This window comes from Lepisosteus platostomus, chromosome 1, assembly GCF_059453375.1.
Source record: "Lepisosteus platostomus isolate fLepPlt1 chromosome 1, fLepPlt1.hap1, whole genome shotgun sequence".
Taxonomy (NCBI): Eukaryota; Metazoa; Chordata; class Actinopteri; order Semionotiformes; family Lepisosteidae; genus Lepisosteus; species Lepisosteus platostomus.
The window spans coordinates 80,541,661-80,560,328 of NC_142611.1; the positions used below are offsets into that span (position 1 = coordinate 80,541,661).

Genomic DNA, 18,668 nt, shown 5'->3' on the forward strand with positions numbered 1-18,668 from the left:
TATATCATATCACGTGGAAAGCACTTTGTGACACTTCAATTTGACGGGTGCTTTAAAAATTATCAAATTAAGTTACATTTTCTGTGCCTTGTGCAATATCAAAATATCTTGTGTTTTACTATGAAATAAAAAAACAAGACGGGGTACACCCTGGACAGCACTCCAGTCCATCAGGGCAGGCAGACACAGACACACACTCACGCCAGGGCCACGTTTCCCAGAAGCCAATTAACCTGCACTGAACTATGGGAGGAAACCAGAGAACCCAGTGAAAACGGGGAGAACAAACAAACTCCAAGCAGACAGCACCCCCAGTCTGGGACTGAATCCAGGGCCCCAGCACTGCAAGGCAGCTAAGATATCCACTGTGCCGCCATGCCACCCCAAAACACCACACAATCGTTACAATTATTTCTTATCTGGTCAGCCATTCACAGCCACAGTGACAAGAGAAATCACACTGTACTCCCCTCCTGCAGGTGAAGACATCACCTGAGAACTGGAGAAGGAAAGACTGTTCTCCCATCACCCACAATCCCTGCCGAGAGGTTTTGATTTCCTTAGCTTCTCTCCAAGCAGGATAATCAGCATACATTCAAGCAACTGCTACTACTCTACTCAGGCACGCTGCCAAACGAGCTCAGTGGCTGACAATTATGCCTCTCGGTTTCATCAGGAGATTCATACGGGGGTGTGCAGCTTCTTTCAGATACACAGCTCATTGAATAACCAGAGCCGCTGTCAATACAGGCCTGTGATTGGTCATTGCTACACATGCACTGCTTTCCACCCACAACAATGGGAGTCTCCCCACCTGCATTCAAACCGCATGTCCAATAACCACACAATACTGTACATACTGCAGGTTTTCACTGCGGCATCATGGATCAGGAAATTGTATTTACTGTATGTGACCATAATAGTGACACGTGTAAAATTGTCTGTTGAATTAATCACAAACTGTCTTTTTTGTTTTGCATTGAGATTGCTGCAAGGGTTCAGAGTTTTCAGCGAAGCTAGTATCTGCACGCATCAATCACCTTTACAGTTATTGCTGTCTTTGAGTGCTTCCTTATGCAGCTTTCATAACGCTATCAGAGAGGTTACATATGATGCTACAACCACATTCATAATCCTTTATGTTGTGTTAATAAAACATTTGTCAGAGAGCACATTATAGCAGCTCTGAGAAGTTGGCAAGCAGCACCAACAGTGAACCCCTCTGCATTCGTTAGTGCTCTGCCTGTGCTGGATTGTGCTGTTGAGAGCAGACTTCGTGTTGCTTTCGTTTCTGTGATATACTGTAGCACCTTCGTTTTTGGGGTTTGACGTCACTCAGCCCCCTGAAACAGCAACAAGCATCACGTTACTCCCCGAAAAATGAAGGTGCTTTATCTCCGTAACAAAAAAACCTATGGAAGCCGTTCAGAGAAATACAATAGAAAGGAATGTCCTACACTGGACAAGCTAAAAAACCTGACAAGCTGTGGTCTTGATCAGAAGATACAGTGATGGGACCTGATTCAAGTATTTGGCCAAACACAAAACTGCGACTCAGACCTGCAGGTCCTGCGGTAGGGGGCAGTATTCTGGGAAGTGCCGTGCACTGGCACCGCAGATGATGACAATGTTACCCCTTGGTGTTATTGGGGTCATTATTTCCAGCAGGTAGCTGCAGTTTCATTAAGAATATTGATGAATCTCTCGGGCTGAGACTCTGTGGAACAGCAGGCTGCCCTGCTGATTGCTGACAGGAGGACATGGGTACAGATGTGCAACTTGCAGGGCCCTGCTGGCACTGGGCATGGTGACCACGAGTGTTTGATACCTGGCTGATGAGGGGAAGGGAATCATAACAGGACAAGAGCTGCAAAGGCATCAGTCACCTGTGATTTTAATCATCTAACCCATAAACCCCACAAAGTGAAAAAAGAGCTGCTGTGTTGCAGCTGGCCAGTGTCACTCTCCTGCTTCTTCAGCTTCAAACTGCACAAGACAAGACCTGCTGCATTCAATTGGTTTCTTTTTTAGTTTTCTACAAATGTGAATGAATCCATTCCAATGGAATTCTGATCAATACGAAGAGCTGCTTTGGCTTCTACCTGTTACAATGTCGTTCAAAAGGCACAAAACTTGCTCTTTATTTAAAGATCTGGCTGTTCTTATTTCAGATTCCATTTGGCCCATTTTGCTTCTTGGTGTTATTTTAAATAATAATTATTTTAATATGATAATATGACAAAAAGCTTATCGAAAAAAGCTTAACATATTTGGGTAGTATGCATGACTATAAAAATAGTTTATTTATCTACACTGCTGTGCAAGAGTATTAAACGCATTCAGGAATTCGTAGATCAGCATTTTACTCAAAGCCTCCACAACAATTTTTTGGTTGTAACAACTTTGAGTGTCATTAATAGCTTAGTGTGGATAAGAAGAAACCAGACTGTGCATTTTAGGCATCTTTAAATCCCATTGATCAGAATCTTCAAAAACCTGATCTCAACAGCTCACAGGTCTACCGTACATGAGCAGCCAGTGTAAAGCCTCATACTGGCAGATCCATCACAGATGCCCGTTAAATTGAATTGACTCAGTGTCACGAGTTCCTTTTAATTAACATTATTCCTCTTTACAGGAACTCTATAGGAAGAAAAAGACTGAAATGGTGCATGCTGTACTACAAAATACAGATCTATCAGAACCTACAATAAAATGAAATAAGACTTTTTTTAAGGACATTTGAGGATCACTATAGAATTATTTTGCATAAAGAAAGAAACACTGAGTGAAAAGCACAGAACAGTGCAAAATGTCTAAGACCCTTGCACTGCGGAGTATATGTCAATCAGCTCTTGAGTGAATTCAGTTTAGTGAGCATGTCGCGATGCTGTCAGTAACAGGAGAAGAGGTTCAATTCTCACTATTACCTGATTTGCACCCAAACCATTCAAAACTCTTCCCGGATGAGACCCATCATTTTCTCAGCCACAATGCCCTCAAAAGCAATTCAAATGACACACAAGACAATGGCACCAGGCCTCAGGTTAGAGAAAAACGAAGCTCTGTATTAAATAGTATTAGCACAGAAATGGTAGAAGCACAAGTGGCGCTAGATTTGACTTAAGATCTGGAAATCTCAAAGGGCTGATAGTATTCTGTCAATTGTACCTCAGGAAACAAAAGAAGCTATTCAGAGGCTGTGAACACAACTCTCCCAACAGTCCCTCAAGACAAGGGTAGTGTCCATTCACTGGAAAGTTGCTAACATATCTCCCATCTATTAAAAGGATTACAAAAGAATTATTTCTACTAATTATGGTTAATGTCTGGTAAGGTTATGTAAAAAATGACAATCAGAACTAAACTACAGGATACAGTATATCATCTGTATGGCAATACTGTAGATTCCTAGGGGACAGTCAGCATGCATTTAGAATAAACAGGTCTTGCACAAAGAAGAAATCCTGAACAAATAGGTGCAGCAATTAATGCAAGAGCCTATGATATGATATGGTGAAGTTTGAATTTGAGAGGGTTTGTACTGAAGTTCTCATAAAAGATTAATTTTCAAATTGTAAAAGGCTTGCAATCAAGATAATGCATGTATCTGGATTGAGATCTGGTTAATGGAAAGGAAGAGAGGGCAGTAAATAAGTAGTGAATGTTTAAATGAGGGTGATGTAATTAGTAGCATACCCCACTGGTCTGCATGAGGGCCAATGCTCTTCATAGACAGGTATAATAGGTACAGTAAACTAGCCACGCTTAAGATTATACCAAAATAGGAAAATTAGCCAACACTGTTGAAGAAGAAAAGAAAATTCAAAAGGATTCAGTCAAAAGGCAAGACTGGGCCAACACCTATTAGATGATATTTGCTGTAGACAAGCACAGTGTGTTACATTCAGGTAGAAAAGGCACAAACCACAATACAAAACAGAAACATCAAGCTTTCTTATGACAAAGACTCGGGTGTTCATGTTGACACACCAATTACATCTTCTAAGCAATGTGGGTAAGCAATAAGGGATATATAGTTAAAAGTGTGGAGTTTTTTAATCTAAGCATGGTGTGTTAAAATTGTACGAAGCACTAGGAAGACCTCACTATTACTGTATGTACAATTCCAGTTGCTATGATACAAAAAAATGCTACTCTTGAATTAGGTCAGAAAAGAGTGACCAGATACATTTGGGGCTAGAAATGAAGTAAGCAGAAATGTTATGCTCTGAGATATAAAAATAATTGAATGTCTTTAGTCTTAAATGGAGAAGACCACGAGGGTACCCAATTCTTGTATTCCTAACTATCAAAAGCACTGATCAAATCAACCCAGTGGGCTTCTTCAGAATAAACAGTGAAACACATAGCAGGGAACAGAAGGGAAAGTGCACTTAAAATGAAAACAGTAGGCACTTCTCTACACAAAAGGTTGTAGGAGTTTGGAACAAGGTGTCCAGCCAGGTAGCTGAAGGCGATACCCTGACTTTTGTCACGGCTGGATGAGACCATCAGATCAGTTCACTACTAACTACCAAACAGCCCTTTCATGCTGAATCACTCTGATCTTCAAATGTTCTGGGAACGTAGATATGGAAACAAAATAAAAAAAGCACTTCTTAACACAACAGTTTATCCGCACCTGTGATTCTACTGCCCATTCGCTGTTTCATTTTCTACTGCAAGTGCGAAATGCATAGCGCTCGGCAGCGGAAGTGTTAACGAGCTCTAGCTAACCAAGGTGACAGCTATGAAAACTGGGATTCGACGGCGCCCATCTTACTTACAGAGGTACCGTGCATCAGCCCACTTGAGCAAGGTTGCTCCTCTGTCACTCGAGCACAACACATGTTTTACTCAAGAGGGTGGGGGGGGGCAATTTTCTACGGCAGGATGTGCGCCCCACCCGCTGCACGGCACAGCAGGTTCCCACAAACCCACAAGCGGGAGGCTGCGATCTCAGCAATGCGACTTGCCAACCTATTAACCCCTCTGGCTCTAAATACCCGCGGGGCGCTGCCGACACGATCAGCGCCCTGTCAGGTAGTCGGGGACACAGCGGGCCAGTGATTGATCCCCTCCCAGGCACAGCAGACGGGTGCCTATCGATTACGTTGGGCTGGGAGGGCTGAGTGCTTTATAATACAATATACTGGTATCTCTCCATTCGTCCGTCAACAGCTTCGGTTTGGGGATTGGAACAGATGGAAAACAATAAAAGAATGAATGGGAGCAGTTAGGAGTAAATTGAAAACTATTAGGGTTTCACAAAGCCCCTGACATAAGCTCTTATAAAGAAATATGACCTTTTGGTTCCCCTCCCAAGCGTGCCTTATGGAGACAGATTCAGAGCTGGGGCAGCGCTCAGGAACATGGCCAGAGGGGGCGCACCCCTCCAGCCCCACTGGGGACAGAGCGACAAGGACCCCAGGATCGCTGCAGGCAGGGGGAGCAGGGAACAGCGGCACCAGGTTTGGGAATTTGTATGGGAATTGGGAATTTTTCTGCATTTGCAACAATCGGTAGAGGTTAGGCTACCAGCTCCAGGAAGCTTGAAGTTTTTTATGTCAGTTAAAAAAGAACGATGACTCTGTCGCTGTGCATGAAGCTCGGTTTTGTCTGCGAGGAAGACTAGGGTCTGCTTAAGCACCACAATAGTAACACTCCTGTGCTCATTCGTCCTTGACCACAGCTGTCAAAAAGTGTTAGCACTGCGCTTCTCTGAGAAAACAAAAAAATATGTTTCTGAATTTCGTTTAAAAAAAATAAATACAGTACTGAATAGGATAAAACATTCGGCATTGTTGCTTTTTGGCTGGTTTGTTTGCGGTATTGTTAGAAGAACAGTTCTAGTAACATCATTATGGTAATGATCACTTCTGCTGTGTGGGAACGAGCTTTTTCTTTCTACTTCTCAGCATGAATTAACCTCTGCTCGATCGCACGCCGACACGCCTCCCTTCAGTCGAACCCGTGTTGTGATGTTATAGGTGCGGTATTGAATTACACCTCGGCTCTACTCTGCACTGGCCTCTAGTGAATCTGTCTAGTGTCACAAGCAAAACAGACTCTTCTCTGAATGTGCCAAGGCACTGGTTCGAGGTATCAGCACAACAGAGCAAGATTTCATTGGATAATTTAAGGCGCTGTGACACCTGCGCTAAGTGGAGAAGAATTGAACACCATGGACGATACAGGCACGGCCTGAGATTTCAGAGCTGCTGAGGTCAGATGTAATGACTGCCTGATTGTATCCAGAGTCATTACTCCTTATCTTTCAAAGGTCCCAGCTCTAGTCCTAGAGGGGCAATTTTTTAGAGGGGCCTTTTAATCAGGAGCTCCTGAAGAGCTGGAAAAATCTATCCAGCTTTGTCAATTAAGCCAATAATGAGCTCCATCGCTTGGTTCAGAGCTGCACTCGGATAATACCCTGCAGGACTGGGCTTGGGAGGCCTTGTTCTAGACTTGCATTCTCTCACAAGAAGCCAGAGTCAGGAGCGTACAGCACCATCAGTGTCACTGCAGGCCTGACATGACCCCGGTAGCTGTCTCTCTCTGGGGCACCCTCAGACGACAGTCTTACCTGTTTTGTCATTGAGTCTATCAACCGTACGTACAAGTCCTGTTCTGTCCTGATGCCTGGAAGAAAAACAAGACAAATCAATACGAAGGGCGGAGGCAGCTGATAACAGAATCCTATAAAGAACAGAGTGGAGGACTCTGACAGTGTCTTTACACAAAACACATTAAGGTGCACAAAACACTCTCAAGATCCAGCTGGTATTTTTTCCCTTACCAAACAGGGAATGGGATGTACTGTAAAACACAAGGCTGTAAAAGTGAATATCTATTTCCCCTGGTTGGATAATAGTGAACAATTTAAATTCAGTCCAAAAGAGAAAAAAAGACCTGCCAGAATGAAATAAGCACCCCTTGGTCGTGGATCAATCCTTGTGAAGACACAAAGTTGATAAGTCCCTGAACTGTTGTACCAGTTCAATACACATGATTGGTCTTTAGGATGAAATACACAATTTCTACTATGTACACTTTTCAAAATTAAAATAGTCTAGGGTTTTCTTTTTTGGAAATGTACTCTTAATTTACCTGGTGCACAGTGGCTTTAGAATTTCTTGACACTCATAATACAAACTAGGCTGGCAATCAAAACAAACAAAAATATTTTTTGTACTTCAAAGCACTTATGCACGTCAATATTTTTTTATTCTAAGCTTTTACTGTGGCGTTTTCCCTACTTTCAAGTCCCGTGTGCCTTTTCCTTTAAGAAGGAATCAAATGTCCTGATGAATGAAGTAAACCAGAACCTTATTCCATGAGCTGTATAGTGTGGCGTTATTGGTATACAAAGGCAATTTAAAGGCTGAGAAAAAAACATCTCTCAGAAAGCTATCGAGGAACTTCGAAAGTGTGCAGAAGACTCTGACACGAGCTGTGATCCCAGTGCACTCTGGTCTCTTCGCTGCAGGAATGTTGCAAGGAAAAGAACTGGATTTTATTGAGGGTAAGGTTCTGCTACCTTTTAAAATTAATTTACAATTCTGCTAAAGCAAACTACTGGGATATGTTACAGCCAATTAAACCATAACATAAAAAACATACCGCCTTGAATAAGTCATTTGATCAACTTCTTTTGGAAAAGTACATTTCTTAAAAAAAATGTAAGATCTTATTCACGGAAATGAGAATTGATTTTTCATATACTCTGCCTTGGTTTGAAATGAATCAACTCGTGTCTCGGAAAAAAGGCACACACACCATATACTTAAGAAGGGTCCGTATTCTGGGAGGCCTGGCCCTTATCATGCACAGCGCTGACTGACAGCACGACCCAGGCCTCACCACAGAGGGGTCTGTGGATTCATGCACAATGAGTGTATTTGACATGCATGTGATGTGCTGTAATAGCACCCCCCCAAAAAACTGTTTCTTCTAGAAAATCATCAAGTGCAGGATTAGGTACATTAACTTCAGGGTGCAGATATGAAAAGTATTCATTTCTTATTTACATCTATATAATTGTCCTTACTTCCTATTCTTCTCTTCACTTTTGCTAAGGTACCAGCTGACAGACAGGCTAAACAATCTTCTCTGGATCGTGCATAAGACTCGCAGGTTCATTCTGTCTTACCATTGCTGTATAGAAGCTGTAGCCTGTAGTGAATCCCGTTATTGGTCTTCTCCCCATTGTACTCCTGGAAGAGAGAGACAGAAATCAATCAGGGCCCTCCCCGTGTGTGTTCCCCTGCCACGAGAGCTCACCTCAGATGAAGTCATCATTAACTAGGGCCTAATGAGATCACACCACTCTGACTGGAAAAAACCATCTCTTTATCCGAGCTGATCCCTAAATCCTTCCTATCACGGACATTCAAATATCCAGCCACAATCCTGGCAGATGTTGCATTCCAAGTCTTAAGACTACATCCAGTGCCCTGGGAATATCCAAACTAATAATAAGACAGTGCTCAGAATCACTTTGCATTAGAAGGCAGCTATGAATAAGTCAACGTTAATATGTGAAGAATCAGTGTTAAGGCCTTACAGAGTACAGTGTCTGAGATTTATTCACGGCTCTTAAAGGAAATGGGAGGCCAAAACTGTCAGCAGTAATCCGAGTTAAACGTGGCGCAGCGATCACCATTACATCCACCAACTAGTGTTAGAAAATTAAAAGGAAGCAAAAAAAAAAGTAAAACTGAGAAAAGCTAGTGAGGAAAGCAAGTGACAAGATCGCATCAAGAAACGCTTCAAAACAGCATGCTAACCCAGCAACAAAAACAAGGAAAGCCCAGTCTGAGTCTGGAGCAGACTTAAACAGGACAAAATTCAAAAGCTGTAGGTGAGCTGGCCGAATAGAGATATGTTCATTTAGCAAGGTGATAAACAATAATGAAGCAGAACTGAGTGTTTCCTGGGTGGAATAAGCACTCCAAACATAATGCACTAATCCTCCACTGAGGAGGCACGGACAGGTAAACAGTTATAGGTGATGCTAGTGAACATCACCCTTAAAAATTGTTATATGCCTGCGGGCACTGCCTTCAGCCTGCTGGAGATAAACCCTATAGAACTGTTATAGGTTTTCCAGTTCTATCCAAAATGATATGGAATCCATATATACATACAGATGGTGACGAAGCACATTAGCTCATATATGGTTGGATTTCCACGCAATTAACTAAACCCTGTTTCTCAAATTAACTCTAAAACAAATATTATCCAACAGTGAGTTGTTTGTACTGTACAAAGGGAATTGTTGTACACTAGGCTTTCGAAAGCAATACAGACCATACAGGACTGGCTCACAATCTCCACCACACAAACAACCAGCACACCACCAGACAGCGAAAGCATCGTTTCATTTGGATTTTGGTACGATAACACGAGGTGGTAGAGTTCAATCCAAGCAAGCCCATTTTCTTTTTAGTAAATGTCTTTCCATGAACTCTGAAAGTGTGTATGTGTGTTACACTACTGAGCCATGTCCGGCTCAGTAAATTGAAACACTGCACACAAAATCCCACAACAGCTCCTCTGCGACGTACTATGCAAAACTGTCTGACTAGAACTCCGCAGAGCAGCTGTTCTGTCACACCGCCACACATTGTTGACAGCAGGGAGCGCCACAGACACACAAACGCACAACATCCACACCGCAACTCGCACAACGCGCACTCCGACAAAGACGGATGCGCCGACAACAGAACCTGAACCTTTTGTATTCAATGTTCTCTGCTGCCAGGGGAGAGCCCAGGCAAAGAGACCGATGAGTTTGGAATGAGTGGAGGGGTGTGTGGCGGCCTGGCCACCAGGGGGCTCCCCCCCGCCCCGCTCGGCCACTGTGCGCTGGCCAGGGCCCGGGCCTGGAGCGAGGGGGGGGCCGGTCTCCCTCACCTATTCCCAGCATTGACGCCACACTGATGCCAATCCAGCGAGCTGGGAAATAAACAGGTCTGTGCGCATACTGTTGAACTCAGGAGGATGCACAAGGAATTCCATGTGAATAATTTATTTGGCTCGTTTTGTTGTGCAGAACGTGTTACTGCTGTCATCCTCAGATCCAGAAAGGTCCAACCAGAATCTACCCTGTCTGTCCACTACAGTAAATAAGGCTGCCGAGTGTATGATGTTTTTAGCCCAGAGTTGTACATTATATGTCTTTCTGGGTCAAATACAGACATGCTGACCACATTTACTGAAGTACTGCAGGATAGAGAGACGGTATCCTGCTCATCTGAGACTCAAATGATGCTGGTTATAATGCTCTTACAACAGACTCCTCAAGCTGAAAGAATGTATATGTTTTGGCTAATAAACACTATACTGCATTACCCATAACATCCAGAAAGAGGCAAAAAATGAAGGAGCTTCACGTCTTTAACAGGCATTAGGGCAGCATTTGACAGCAATTATATCTCAGTCCTGTTACTGTGCCTTTCTGCATGGTTGCAGCACTATTACTTCAGAAAAAAGCTCAAGATTATTATTTTTTTCCACAATCTGTTCAGTCTCCACCTCCCTCGATATTCTGCAGGGATCTGGACTCTTGGCTGGACAATACAGAAAGACAACAGTATTATCCAACAGACAGAGAAAGAAAAGCACATTTGTATGGAAAGTACCATTAATATGCTGGTTTAAATTAGAACCCTCATTACTGAGACCTGTTAAGATACAAAATATGACCCAAGAAAAACTCAGGGTTAATAAATAACCACTGAAATACACCAATTGGCTCATTTTGTTAAAACCTTCAAAGGGACTTTTAAGATTCACAAAAGTAAATACCTACATCCTGTAAATTTCTCTTCTGTAATCAGTGGAAGTTATTTAAAATAATGTGTCATTGTACTTTAAATGATTATCACTGATTATTTAATTCATATAGATTATGAAGTCTCTGATTTTTAACATTTTCAAAACAACTACAAGAGCCTTTGTACATTTGATAAATGTACTTCTTTTGAATCTGCTTACCGGGCTTTGCAGACAGGGTCAACATACCAGTTTAAACTGGTACAAAAACTTCTTTAATGAGCACACTGGACATCTTAATATTTTCACACACGTTGTTCAATGTAGACTAGTGTTCAGGGAGAGCCCTGGCGTTTTATTTTGTTAAAGTTGTTTGTAATTCAAACTCAGACAGATTCATAAAAAACTTTACTACTATTATTTTAAGTGCTGAAGAAATGGGTCATTGTACGTGTATGAGCAGGTCTGTTAAAGAATATGGCTAAACACTGTAGAGCTCCGACCCACACCTTTCACCATAAAATGAAAAACCTCTTTCCAAACTCTGGCAATGCACATCATCATGCCGGCTGGAAAAACAATTTAACAGACCTCTGGAAACAATATCCTCATCCTGCCTTGTAGAGATGAATGCCTCAGATTGCTCTGCAGCTTGTATCGTGGTGTACTAGACTCTTTGTGCTTTCTGAGAGCTGCTGCCTCGGGGGCGCATATCGCCCCCTGAGGGTCTGTCCTAGGAACAGCCTCTCTGCTGTGCACTCCTTGTCACAGAGCACCGGTGAGGTCACTCATGTCATGCACTTTGGAAATCGAAGCTTCTGTTTCAGAAAAAAGGGTTTCTTCCAGCACCTTCTATAATATTTACACAGAAAATCAGCCCCATAGACGAAGACGCCCTGCACACAGCGCAGTATCTTATAGCCAAAGAGAATCACACACATCTGGGCAATATCAGCAAATAATGTCACAGTTTTACACAACCCAACAAAAAATCCACAAAACCTCACATATGTCATACTACAAAAAACATGTAGTTTAGCCATTGCACTGACACTGCATACAGTGGCTTCAGAAGTCATGACAATTCACTCTCTCAGTTCCACTCTTCTAGACCTTTTTCAAAAATAAGTTAATTTTCCCATTTTCTACTCTACTCTTCATGTCCTCGCTAGAAGAAGCTACAATACGATCACTGAGTCTGCATTATCTTTAATGCAGTTCCTGGCTCTCCAGCAAGAGAAACCAAAGCTCTTATATTCATGCAAGCGCTTTCTTATTATATATTTATATATGTATAATAGAGATGTATAGATTAAAGAATTTCACTGTATAATTTCTGTTGACATTAATGGATTTGCCATTTTTACTCTATAGACAAGTTGTGCACATCCACCCTTTTTCACTGTTAAAAGACTTTTCGCACCATTTTAGCACTTAATTTATTTCTTTGAGAAGGAAAGGGCTTCTGACACAACCAGTCTGCTAGCATTAAGGCATGCTTGCATTATCATTTGTGAAAGAGACAAAATGAAGAAACCTCACCAACAGGAGTATAAATGCTTAATTTTCATGGCATATGTAAACAGAAATTGCACATATGAGAATGTTTGACATTTTCTTTCTTTCAGGACAAATGGGGACACAGTCCACTGTATTGGATCCATGATCTCTTGAAGAAGTGATACCTATCCATTACACGGTAGGATTTTGGCATACTCTCCTCCTTAAATATTTTATTGGCTGCATCCAATTGCACTATTAAGGGGCTGATTTTAGAAAAGACTGCACTGGAATGGAAAGGAAAGTCCGATAGTGAGGAATCCCAATGAAAGAAAAGATGAGGAGAAAGGTAGGTCATTCTGAAACTTTCCCCATCTCCTTTCTCTTTGAATCCAGTTCTTTTGAAGAGGTGATATACATTACTCCCAATATATTTATGTTGAACAACCTCATTTTCTTCAAACAAAAGGCCGTGCCTTGCACAGCAAACATATTGAGGTGGAGTTTGTGCAGCGACAGTCCTTCAAGACTCTATTCATGAACAAGCTTTCTCATTGCCGTAACGAGATCTGAGAAGCCCAGATGATACACAACCCTGGAGCAGGGATGAGAGTCAAAACCTCAGCCTGAACAGAGCTCTGTAGCAGCATGGGAGCTCACTTACTTTGTCTTTCTCTACAAAGTCCACGTAGGAGGTCCTCTCGATCTCCACGGGCTGGCCCTGCCGGTCGTACAGCGCCAGGACGAAGTGGAAGAAGTTGGACTTGCGCAGGTTGGAGGGAGGCTGCTTCTCGTAATGAGCCCGTGCCAGCCCCACGCCACTAGAGCCGAGAGAGGAGACCAAGCAAAGAAATGAAATGTTACCTTTGTACGAGAAACGGAGTGGTACAGAAGTTCAGGAGGAAGATCAAGTCCTAATCTTGCCCACGTCTGCTCCCATGTATATATATCTCATCTTCTAGGCTTCCATTATCGTGCTTCTCTCTCACCCCTCCCACCACCCCATCTCCACCCCTGTAGCAGCTCCCTGGCTCATTCCTGATGAAAATGAAGGGGATTCAATCAGCCTCATCCTTGCCGGCAGGGTGCCGATTCCCCCCCCCCATCACATCCACGGCCCTTGTTTCTGTGTGTGTTGCTCGGATTCACTTTTGTTTGGCTTCTTGTTTCCACTGCAACAATGTAGGCATTTGGATTGGAAAGCCCCCAAAATACACCGTCTGCTGCTGCTGCTGTCAGGTGCTGCTGGCAACCGGCGAGCAGCTCCACAGCCTGCCAGCCCACGGCCCTTCGCCGCGCTCGCCTCCCCTGGGCCTGCAGGACACCTGCACCCAGCTCTCCCGGAGCGCCAACGGGAGGCTCCAGCCCGACACCGGCGGAGAGGCCGTGTCACCCACTAGCCTCCTGCCGCCTGCCTGGGACAGAGACTGTGGGATGCAACCAATTCCGTTTCTTCCTTTATTGTAGGAAGCCTGGCTTAACCATTAAGGCTCTTTGGATTTTTTACTTCAAAAATTTGGACGGACGAAATCATTCTACCCATCCTAAAGCTTCCATATTTTTGCATCCTCTCTTTTAGGAGTGAGAAAGAATTTTTGCGAAGCAGCTACTGTATATCGACAGCTGAATCAGAAATGTGATTGCTATAGAATCCTAAAAAATACTTGAAAGTCACAGTCATGAAGGTCTTCAGTCTCTGTTTGCCCCTCACTGTGCTTTACAAAAGAAGCAAAAGATTTTCCTTGATATATCTGGGTGACGATATCTAGTAATGAACGAAGAAACCGATGTTTAGCTATTTAAACAATAAGGGAAGCAATTTAAAATGGACAGCTGTCTCCCATTTTAGAAACCCTGCTACTATAGGAAACAATTAATCTGTGGCTACAATGGATAAGCAAAACCTGACTGAAACACTGACAGACAAATAAAACAGTTGCAAAAACATGTGATAGGAACCTCTAGCTATTTATTATAATTTTGGATCATAAGAAGAGTAATTACAGACTATCATGTTGAAAGATAATGTCACTGATTTTTTTTACTGAGGAACTCTGATCGCACTGATGTGGGATTGTGTTACTAGCATTTCTGTCTTTGTCTGGAATATTGCTGCTCCGGTAGTCCTTTTCCTAAATATTCAATACATACATTTTAAATTGGCTTGACAGATACCCTTCTCATGGGTACCTTATAAAACAGAAAATTTACTTCTACATCCATGACTTCATATGTCTACAGTATGTGCACATACAAAATCAAACAAATTCTCTCCTTTCTATTTGTGGTTAACTCTTGTGTTCAAAAAGAAATGCTTCCTCTCCTTGAAGGAACTGAAATGTACTATTTTGATTTTAACTTTGCTGCCTGTGCTTATGCTTTAATTTCATAGCAAAAAGCAGAATTGTTCCCTCAGAAAAAAGACAGATTTGTGTCTTTGTTATTCATGTTTTCGCAATTCACATGATTACGGCTGCTGCTGCCCTCGTCAAGCCTCTGTAGCAGTACTCAATCGCTAATTGGCAGAAACAACCAGATTGTTAAAAGCGATCTCCTGAAACAACAGCTTATCTAAAGGCACTCCTGCTGCTCACAAGGCGAACTGGATTCAAGACGATATTCTGTCGCAACACACTGGCAGAGTTTAATTGCACTGATGAAAAAAAAAATACATTCTTTGGAGATGGAGAAATTCAGTTTTTACACGAGTGTTCCTATCAGCATACATAGCTACTGTATACCTACAGTAGAAAGCTAAAAATCTATCAAGAGTCCAGATGTGTTCAGGTAGTTTAGGAAATGTTAAGGGCTTAAATGATAGTTTAGTACAATAATCACTTTCTATAGTTCATAGCAATGAACGTGCAACAGTGAGTTATTGTACACTTTATCTTTTTGGAAAATCGTGTTATATCCTCGGGATTAATTTGTCAACTGCATCCTAAACTGTGGTAATAGGCGGCTGTTTCTAACGCAGTGCGAACAGCACTCGACTAGGCTGGCTACAGGCTCTTCAGAATTAATCCTTTCTGCCGCGCACGACTGCCAGCAGAGCAACGCGAAACTGTCCCACATGCTACAGTACCAACACAGGCAGGTGCGGGACGAACTGTGATTTCAGTTGTGACTGTCCGCCAAGTTTTGTTATTATTATTATTATTATTATTATTATTATTATTATTATTTTTTAAATTAAACTAACTCGATACAGACATTTTCTGCTGAAAGTATAAAATAATCATTTGACTCAATAAAACTGAAAGGTCTTATGAATTAGAAACGCCCCGACAAGGGAAAAAATGCGACGCGCAGCACGCTCAGAAATATATCCCTCTAACCTTTTCGTGAATATAAAGAAAAATAGAAAGTTTGGAATGCGATCAATCGGTGACGAAACAAATTAATACAGTGATGTTTGTGCTGATGTTATTGTACTGCAGATAGCCTTTTCCAGGGTGACTTACAAGATCTAACATTTACAGTGAATGTATCTATAAGGAACAAAGTCGCAGATACAATAAGGGGAAACATATTAAATAAATAAAACAAAAAATCAGGTACGAACACAAAGGAGCTAGTCGAACAGATGAAAAAATAAGAATTGACCGTAAGTGCAGAAATCGCAGCTATTACACTGACACGGGCTTATTTATCTTTTTCAACGGGCTAACATCGGACTCGAAGGACGGAATTCTCTGTACGTTACGCCGAAAAGTTTGTTAACATGCATCCACGCGTCTCCGTTGTGCGTCGAAATTAAATCCGTCCATCAATTTGAAACTCGCACGGTGGAGAAGGAAATCAAACAGCCACCTCTACGCATCCCAGCTACACAGGTGTGATCCGCTCTCTGCTTCGACAGGTTTTCTCGCCAAATGGCTGAGTCGCGGCTTGCGAGAAAGAAGGCGCCACACACGGATTTTCACCCACCCGCTTCCAGCACAACAGAGAAGTTCTGTTTTAAATAAAGATGAAATTGGCAATGACGGGCTTTATTAAAAAGACGAGAATGCTAGAAAGTGTGGTAGTTAATAACTAGGGACTTTTCTCATTAGGAGTAGAAATTGCACAAAATAATAATGATAAATGCAGCAAGGCTGCAGTTGCCTAGACGCGTAGTTTTCACAGAAGGCCAGGCTCCCTGTATCCAGTTTATGGCTCGTTCGTTTTCATTCACTGTAGCAAATAGTAATTATGATAAATGAAAAAACTGACCTCAGGCTAGAACTATTCCAGCTTGAGGGCCTTAAAACGTTGGGGAAATGGAGATTAAGCCGAGAGTCTGTGAAGCAATTTTAAAAGGGAAAAATCTCAGCTAATGTACAAAAAAATAAATAAAAGAAACTAGCTGGTAAAACAAACGTTCCGAGTATGTATGTGGATAACCCATACAGTAGATTGTACATACTGTACAGCTCTCTTATTCTGATGCGGCCATGACGCGTGTCCTACCCAGTACACATCCTCTTCCGTATGAGGCCTGCTCATTGACGACGCGCACTGCAGTGCTCTGTCTTACACCGAACCCAAAGACAGAGAGCGGAAGATGTGGCAGTAAAGACAGACACGATTTAAAACAAACTTCCTAATTATCCCCAAATCTGGGACCCAGGAGTAAGTAGCTCTCAGTGCCGCCCTGCAGCTACGGCAAGGTCTCCTGACGGAATACAGGGGCGGACCGAGCTCTGGGCTGCATCAGCAGGACTGGGGGTCCAGTCTGGGACAGGAAGTGCTGTCCTGCCCAAGAGCCAGGAACTTCCCTCAGCGTGAAATCTGCTGTATCAAAGGGTCTTGAGGCAGACACTGTAAAACTAATTTGTTCTCAGTTGACCTACCTCTTGGAATAAAAATAAGTTAAATAAACACCTCAATTGACTTTTTTTATTTTCCCCAAAGAATGCATGAAGGTGAAGTGTCTCTGCCATATGTTAAACACTGCTCTGTTAAATCACCCTTGGTCCCTTCCTGCAGTGTTGCTCTCAACGTCTCCCGCTCTGTGTCTCCACAGGGCTGGCTGTCGTGTGTGGTCTCCGCCCCGCGGTGTCCACGCTCTCATCTCTACTGTCGCTCGGCCGCCCGTGGGACCAGAAACTACAACGGACCGCAGTTTATACTGATCAGAATCGCGCGCAAGCTCACAGAGCTACTGCAGCAACACTGTCTGCATCGGTCCAAGAAGCGACCCGGATAACTGTGTCTCTGTCTTACAGATAACGAAACAGCCCTCTTCACATTATTCTATAGGTCCATGTCGATTTGCACTTCAGGCGCTGCTGTAATGAACGACTCATTGGACTGGTCATCAGTCACCGCTGGCCGGGGTTTCTAAAATGATACTGGACTGTGTGAAGTCGTCCTGGGATAGTCTAGGACTCTTCAACATTCAATCACTAGATTGAGAACCTGCCTTCCAGGTGTAAACTTCTTGCAAGACAGCAATTCACTTCTCTCACAATGAATAAGTCATACGGGAATATTAATGTCTAAGTGGGTCACCTGTATTGTGGGAGGAAAATGACGGGCTCATGCAGTGGCTCAGAAATGCCAGCTCACTTAGAGCCAAGCCCTTGATCCCAATGTCAGGAGCGGAGATATAAAACACAGAGCGTTAGCATATTAATAACAAGAGTGATGAGGTATGACGAGGAAGTCTTTAACGAGCTCTGGTGCTTATTTAAAGAATGAATGGGCTATTGCAGTTAACGAACCAAACACAGCCACCTTGTTTGTACAGATCTGACACTTAAAAATAATCCAGTTCTGGCCCGTTGCCACGATGTTAATCAAATCAGCAACGATCAATCCTCCCACAATTCTCCCGCTAGCTACTGCTGAGCTTTCAGCCAGTGGCTTCAGGTTGCATTCCTTAAGATAACACAGAGGAACCTGCACTGTGTCACGGTGGATACATTAGGAAACTCAAGCATGTGTATGTGTTGTTGTACGCATAGTCAGTCCTTGCTCATAATACGCTACATAATACCTGCATATACAGAAATTGTAATTGTCATATATGAAGTGAAATGAGAACAATCACATTTTTAAACCATTAAACTACTAGCAATTAAACAAAAAAGAATGGCCACATGGCCTCTTCTCATTTGTAACCTTTCTCATGTTTCTATGTTCTAAATGATGTATTCTACATTGAATACAGCAATCACAGAGGAACTGTCTTTGAGAGTATAATATGTACATATTATATATGTTCAGTAGAGTCTGTAATTTATTCATAGAGATGCAATTACAGCTGCATATTTTTTCACATCTACTGTAAAAATCACCTTCCCTCCACACATTCATCTACCCCTTATTAGAATTGTAACACTAGCTAATGACTTAAAATCTGGGAAATACAGTATAGAATCTACACCTGGCTTTAAAAAATG

At 42.5% G+C, this 18,668-nt stretch overlaps 1 protein-coding gene across 5 annotated transcripts in view; it reads right to left on the reverse strand.

Moving 5' to 3' along the window:
- The window catches only part of LOC148679015 (transcription factor COE3), a 165,711-nt gene that overhangs the window by 136,835 nt on the left and 10,208 nt on the right, over window positions 1-18,668 (reverse strand). For all 5 annotated transcript variants that reach the window (XM_088638499.1, XM_088638525.1, XM_088638492.1 and 2 more), the window contains 3 exons: window positions 12,944-13,100; window positions 8,153-8,216; window positions 6,587-6,642 (listed from right to left, as the gene is read on the reverse strand). In XM_088638499.1, coding sequence (XP_088494625.1) covers window positions 6,587-6,642; window positions 8,153-8,216; window positions 12,944-13,100 — 277 coding nt within the window. The remainder of the gene's footprint in view (window positions 1-6,586; window positions 6,643-8,152; window positions 8,217-12,943; window positions 13,101-18,668) is intronic.